The following is a 6,761-nucleotide window of genomic DNA, read 5'->3' on the forward strand; positions in this document are numbered from 1 at the left end:
TTATCTACCCACCCTTCCATCCATTCACCCATCCATCCATCCATCCATCCATCCATCCATCCATCCCTCTACCCCTTCACTAATCATCCATCATCTACATCTGTCCCTCCACCCTTCCATCTATCATCCCTCCGCCCATCCACTTACCCACCCTTCCACCCATCCATCCATCCACCCATCTGTCTCCACCCACCCATCATTCACCATCTACATCTGTCCATCCACCAAATCTTCACTGAGCATATCCCAGGTGCTAAGATGGGGGATAAGCCCAAGGGAGAGTGTTATTTTGGGGGGGGGGCACAGTCTAGGGGCAAAGACCAGAAAAGCACACTGTTTCAAGGGCAGTAAAGTTTAATCAGGCCATTCAAGGGTGGGGGTAGCATCACAGATGTTCTGGAAGAAGACTGGACCTCACCCATCAACTGCACCCCAACTTAAGCCACCATACACCTCAGATCCCAGAGTCTAACACTGCAGAAGGCCATGGGACCGAACAGTATCTGATTCTGGAGGCCAGAGACCTGGGTGCTACCACTGTCCAGTGTGGGTGGGGAGGGATTTCCAACTGGGCTGGCGCTGCTCCCTTGTTGCCCCCCAGTTAGTGAACACAGAATGAGAATTTGGAACACACGAGGAGCTTTATTGCACTAGAAGGAGAAGGCTGCAAGCAGGGGTTGGGGGGCGGCGCAGGGCCTGAGAATGTGGTGCAGGAGTCACTGTCTCTTGATCTGGAGGTTCCCCAGCAGGTATTCTCTCTGCCCAGCCTGGGCCTTCCTTGGGAAGCCTCGGCCTCTGTGGGGGTGGCCCCTTGGGTCAATCACCAGTGACAGTCCCTTTCCTGCCCCTGCCATGAGAGGCAGAGTGGGGGTCAGAGAGTGGGAGGGGAGAGAGGTCAAGGGGGTCAAGGAGCAGAGAGGTGGCGGTTGTGGTGGGTGATGGAGGGGTGCAGGCAGGCCAAACAGGTCATGGCAGCGGCTCCATGGCAGGGCCGGGGTGGGCATCAGGCTGGACTCTCCCCCTCGAGCGTGGAGGTTGCTGCCAGAAGCACCCGTAGTCTCAGGAGAGCTGAAACACAGGCATGGGTGGGAGCATGAGGCTGCAGTCTGGGGAGGGGCTACCTGCCCCGCCCTCCGTGCCTCCAGTCTGTCTCCAAAGGCCACCCTCGCCCTACCTACACTCCCCCCGCCCCCAGGGGCAGCCTTCCTGTTCCAGCCATCGAAACCCTGTGTCTGCTTCCACGTTGGAAGCTTGCTTTCCCGACGCTGGGCCCCAGGGCCCTGGGCCTTTGCATGACTCAAGGTGGAGGGGGTTCTGCCCATCGCCTGCTAGCCTGGCAGCCCCAGAGCTAGACCTGGCGTTCCCGTGGTTCCTGGGGTCCTGGGCCCCCAGAAGCAGGCACAGCCAAGAGTGAGCCCCGGGCAGACCCCTCAGGCCCCTCCCCAGGCAGATCCGCTCCTGCCTGACAGAGCCAGCCCCCACAGGGCAGCAGCTCCAGGCCTCCTTCCTCCCACAAACCGGCTGGCCTCTGGCTTGGCCCAGACGCCATTTGTCAAAGTCCTTGCAAGCACGTGGCGCCCAGAAACCAGGGCAGGCGGCTTGGCCAGGACCACCCCAGCCAGGATGTCTGCGGGAATATCCCATTTAGCGTAGCTCAGCGAAAATTGCTCCCACCTCCCGGCCAATCTACCTCTGATGATGCAGCCTCAGCTTTCCTGAGCCTCTGGCCGCCACCCTTACCGCTGGCTCACAGTGGACGAGCCTGTGGTCAGACTGGCGACGGCATGGCGCCCCTCACGCGTCTGCGGGCAGGCGCTCTTCCTGCCCTGGTGGGCCGCCAGCCCAGCACGTGCCTCCCCCTTGGAGCTTGCCCGCGGGTCTCACGGCCCAGGCTGTGCACCCGGGTGGCACCCTCGTCCATCACCCACTGAGGGGCTCGGGCCTGGGTGGACTCCTTTCCAAGCCAGCCGGAGGTGGAGCCGCCCTGCCGAGTTGCTGATGCAGACAGATTTGCCAGGGACGCACCCGGCAGATGCCAAGTGCTCAGGAAGCAGAGCTTCTGATGGTCAGGCGGTGACCCCTCAGCCTCAGGTCCTCCCACATGATGGGGGAACATCGTGCCCCTGTGGGAGGGGTGCTGGCAGTGCGGAGGGCTAACTTGATGGCTGTCCCTCTCCTCCCCAGGGTGCAACAATGCTCATCGTGGCTGGCCTGTGCCCCCAGGGGCCCTCTGGACCCCCACCACCCCTGCTGCCCAAGCCAGGGAAGGACAACGTGCGTCTGCAGAAACTTCTGAGGAAGGCCGCCCGGAAGAAGATGACAGGGCCCCCCGTACCACTGGGGGCTTTCCGCACTTCCTTGTCCCCCGTGAGCGAGGCCAGCCAGGACCAGGAGCCCACGGCCCCGCGCCCGGCGGAGGCCCCACACCCCACGGAGGCCCCGCGTCCCACGGAGACCCCGTGCCCCGCAGAGGCCCCAGACCCCACAGAGGCCCTGTGTCCCTCAGAGGCCCTATGCCCCACGGAGGTCCCGTGTCCCACAGAGGCCCCGCGCCCTGTGGCCGCCCTGCCCCGCTCCCCCTGCAGCTCCATCATCCACCATGTGGCGTCACCCCTGCAGAAGTCTATTTTCCCCTTCAGCTTCACCCAGAGCAGGAGCCTGGCCACTCACTTCAAGGCCACAGGGCCTCGGCTCACGACCCCGGCCCCAGACCCTGCCTGGTCCCCCAGTGGCTTCACACAGGTCTCAGCCCCCACAGCAGGGGTCACCCACGTCAGCCAGGTGCACATCCGGCTAGTGCCATCCCCACAGGCCAGGACCCTTGAGCCCCGCCAGATGGCCCCAGATGGGGGACCTGGGGGGCAGGACCAAGACACAGCCCCGTGCCCTCCTGGGGCCCAGCCCCTGGTCCCCATGGCCCACATCCACTCGCTGCCCACTGAGGCCCCAGCTGCCAGTCCCTGGCCTGAGGCACCCCCTGTGCCCAGGCCACTCCCAGGCTCTGAGGTCTCGGTGCCCAGAGAGGCCAGCACTCAGGTTGTGGTGCCCATCGCCCCCGCCTACCGCTCACCGGCACCCTCGCCTCACAGGCCAGCCTCTGAGGGCCCTGAAGCTGAGCACATGGAGGAGCCCCTTGTGTCTGGCCCTGCCACTGAGGCTGAGCTGGTCTCCAGACCCTATGGAGCCTCATCCCCTGCTCCACTCTCAGGCCCGCACCCATGTCCTGTCCCCAGAGTTGCACCCAAGCCCCAGCTCAGTGGCTGGACGCGCCTCAAGAAGCAGCTGATGGAGGAGGCAGAAGCGTCCCCATTCCCAGGGCCAGAGCAGAGCCCAGAGTGTGGGGAGCAGGAGGTGACATGCCCTGTGGACCCAGTGTCCCGGCCCCCAGCCTCCAGGGCCTCCAGGATGTGGAACGCGGTGCTGTATCGCGTGTCAGTGGCCAAGTCCCAAAGCGGCCGGGTCGGGCCCAGGGACGGGGCTTGTACCCTGGCTGACCTGGGCCGCTTGCCCTTCCTGTGCAGGCCACGATTCAACGCTCGGAAGCTGCGGGAGGCAGCCACCCGGCCCCCTCCCGGAGTCCACTCCTCCATCCTGGACCTGAACCCCAAGCCCAAGAACTTTAACCGGACGGCGGCCGGCTGGAGGCTCCAGTGAATGGCCCGGGCAGCACCAGGGCCCAGGACCGTGGTGTGGACAGAAGAGGGACAGGGGGTCCATCTGGGAGGCCACGGCCGCTGAAGAGGACACCAGGGCCAGACGGATGCTGGGCAGCCAGGAGGGGGCATGTCGGGTGGGCGGCAGCATGAAGAACTGCGGTGGATCGGGGAAGAGGCCGGGGGCAGGTGGGGCGAGGGAGGAGGCCAGATTCCAGAAGAGGGGCCTGCATTGGGGTAGAATGTGGGGGTTGACGGGGGAAAGGATTGCGTGAGAAGGGAAGCACACACCACAGCTATGGAGGGGGGTAGATGAGTCCACCTCGCACAGGCCGGCCCTCGGCTTGGGACCCGGGGCAAAGAGGTGCAGGGGTGCACCCGGGGCTCCTGAGGGGCTGCAGGCGGGCAGGGAGGGCCTCTGAGCATGACATGAACTCTGAGGCTCGACAGGGTGGGGAGGATGCGGGGGCTAGGCTCTGCGGTGCCCCCCCGGCCCCCGCCCACCATGAAAGACGGGACAGATTTATGTTTGCTGTGCAGAGTGGGACCGGTCAGGGTGATTCAGTTGTCGGTCAGCACCCATAGCTGCATCAGTGGTTTGACTGACATTTTGGGGAGCCGGACCCCATGCCCTGTCCCTTTTGCTGCCCACCTCAGTTTCTCTCACCTAGGGGGCAAAGCATGATGGGGGCTCGCTGCTAGGAGATAGGGGGAGGGTCTCACCATCAGTCAGGACCCAGCTTCAATGGCTAGGTGAGGAGGTTGTCCTCAGTCCTGGGGCAGGAGAGGAGCCCAATGGAGGGGTTGAGGCAGTGAAGGGGACCCCAGGCCTCACGCAGCTTTGGGGCCCCCAGTCTGCAGTCAGCTGGGGTCTGACTCAGGGTGTGGGCCAGGGCTCTGATGGGGTCAGCAGCGATGGGAGAGGGACACAGCGGTGCCTGGGAGCAGGACACAGGAGGGGAAGAAGAGGCCAGTAGGCGGCCAGCTGCATCACCCGAGGCGTAATGGGTGCTGGAAACGGATCCCGGGACCCAGGCCACGAATAAAGTGTGTCTGTCTGTGGCAGTGGACCATGTTTCTTCACTCGGCAGGGTGGTGGAGACTGGAGCGGACCCCTGATGGGAGAGCGGGACCACGGCTCTGGCCCCTCAAAGACACAGACCCAAGTTCCCAGGACCCCTTCCCGTCCACTTCCTCTGATGCCAGTCCTGCAGTGGCCAGGATGAGCTCACCCGCCTCCCAGAAGGAGGTTTGAGCTTCCCCGCACAGTAGAGCTGTATAAAGCTGAAGCCAGCCATGGGAGAAAAGCAGTCGCGTGCAGTGTAAGACGGGGCTTGTTCAGGGGAGTCTGTAGGGCAGGGAGGCCGAACCAAGCCTAGGTTCCGGCCAGCTCCGAGGCCGCCCTGGCAGCCTGTAACAAGCAGGCCCTGTCCACGCCACCACGTTCCCACCGCACAACGCCTCATGCTCGGGCCACTGCCTTGGACTCACCAGGAAGGGCCGCCTAGGGCACCGAGCCCTCGTCCACGAGCACCTTCTCATACTTCCCATGTCCGGTGGCCACGAACTTGTACCTCTTTCCAGATGGGGTGCTCTGCGGGGGAAGAGACCAAGAGCAAAGGTGAGAGCAGGCAATGCTGCCTCTGAGGAGCCCTCCCAGATGCACTGAGGACGGCCCCTCTTCGCTCTCAACTGCTGGACCTGCCCTCCCTGCATCAACCACATATACACCTACCTTAATTGTCGATGATGTCTTGGAGTCTCCTTTCTGCTCCCAGAGGCTTTTCTTGCTCATGTCTCCAGCTACAATATCCTGGGGGCAGAGGAAGGACATGTTACGGGTGTAGACCCTCGACTATGGAGGATTCGAAGTGCTGGTCCTCTCTCTCCTGCCTGGCCTTTCCTGGCTGGGGCCTAGGCCTGCCCACCTGCTTCCTTGTGTGAGAGCCCAGGGGAGGAGGTAGGAAAGGGAAGGTGGCACCATCTACCTGCCCTGGGCCAACCAGTTGCCCCATATGACCTTCCACTCTGGGGGCCAGCCTGGTGAATGCCGCCCCCCAAATGTCCCAGTGCTCTGTCTACCCACATTTCAGCCCGTACAGTCTCATACTTGCCTTATCAAGGGAACTCCGACTCTCCCTGGGATGAGTCCTACCTTGCAGGAGGGGGTCTTGGCAGTGGACTGAGCCTGCACCTCTCCCGTCTCCCACCGGCTCTTGGTGCTTGCCACGGCCATGCTGGGCAGCTCAATGGAGGGCTGGCGGGTTAGCTTGGAGGTCCGGCCAGCAGTCTGCAGAGGAGAAAGAGACCACTTTAGTGAACAGCCACATGGGACATGTTAGAGAGGCCAGTGTGAGACCCTCCAACACACAGACGATTTCCTCTACATCTTTGTATTTCCACAGGAATGCTTTCCCAGTGAAGGTCTGCAGTAGGGCACTCTGAAAAAATGCATGTTCCTCCATTCGGCGTACTTGTGAAACATTCTCTTAATCCGAAAAGCACAGGTGACATGGTGGGGTTAGAGACAGAGATGGTGCTGTCATGCTGCTCATGGCAGAGGGCTGGAGGAGCATGGGTAGAATGGAGGGGTGTTGGTTGGAGAGGGGGGCATTAGGATGGAGGGGTGTTGGTTGCATGGAGGAACGTAGGTTGGAATAAGTGGTGGCTGGATGGAGGGGTGATTGTTGAATATAAGAATATAGGTTGGGCGCCTGGGTGGCTCAGTGAGTTAAGCGTCTGCCTTCGGCTCAGGTCATGGTCTCAGAATCCTGAGATTGAGTCCTGCATCGGGCTCCCTGCTCAGCGGGGAGTCTGCTTCTCCTTCTCCCTCTGCCCTTCCCCCCACTCATGTGCTCGCTCTCTCTTGCTCTCTCTCTCTCCCAAATAAATCAATAAAATCTTTTCAAAAAAAGAATATAGGTTAGATGAAAGGGTGTTGGTTGAATGGAGGGGTATAGGTTTGAATGAGTGGTGGTTGGATGGAGGAGTGTTGTTTGTAAGGAAGGACACTTGTAGGATGGAGGAGCATTGGTTAGATAGAAGGGTATTGGTTGGATAGAGGGGTCTTGGTTGGATAGAAGGGTATTGGTTGGATGGAGGGGTCTT

General features: G+C 61.8%; 1 protein-coding gene across 6 annotated transcripts in view; it reads right to left on the reverse strand.

Moving 5' to 3' along the window:
* Positions 1–336: 336 nt before the first annotated feature.
* Positions 337–6,761, reverse strand: part of LSP1 (lymphocyte specific protein 1) — a 39,277-nt gene continuing 32,852 nt past the window's right edge. For all 6 annotated transcript variants that reach the window (XM_035013582.1, XM_035013579.1, XM_035013578.1 and 3 more), the window contains 4 exons: positions 5,809–5,943; positions 5,389–5,466; positions 5,145–5,247; positions 337–1,068 (listed from right to left, as the gene is read on the reverse strand). In XM_035013582.1, the coding sequence (XP_034869473.1) occupies positions 5,158–5,247; positions 5,389–5,466; positions 5,809–5,943 (303 nt within the window). In that variant the 3' untranslated portion in view covers positions 337–1,068; positions 5,145–5,157. The remainder of the gene's footprint in view (positions 1,069–5,144; positions 5,248–5,388; positions 5,467–5,808; positions 5,944–6,761) is intronic.

This window comes from Mirounga leonina, unplaced genomic scaffold (genome assembly GCF_011800145.1).
Source record: "Mirounga leonina isolate KUSES-001 unplaced genomic scaffold, KU_Mleo_1.0 Mir_166, whole genome shotgun sequence".
Taxonomy (NCBI): domain Eukaryota; kingdom Metazoa; phylum Chordata; class Mammalia; order Carnivora; family Phocidae; genus Mirounga; species Mirounga leonina.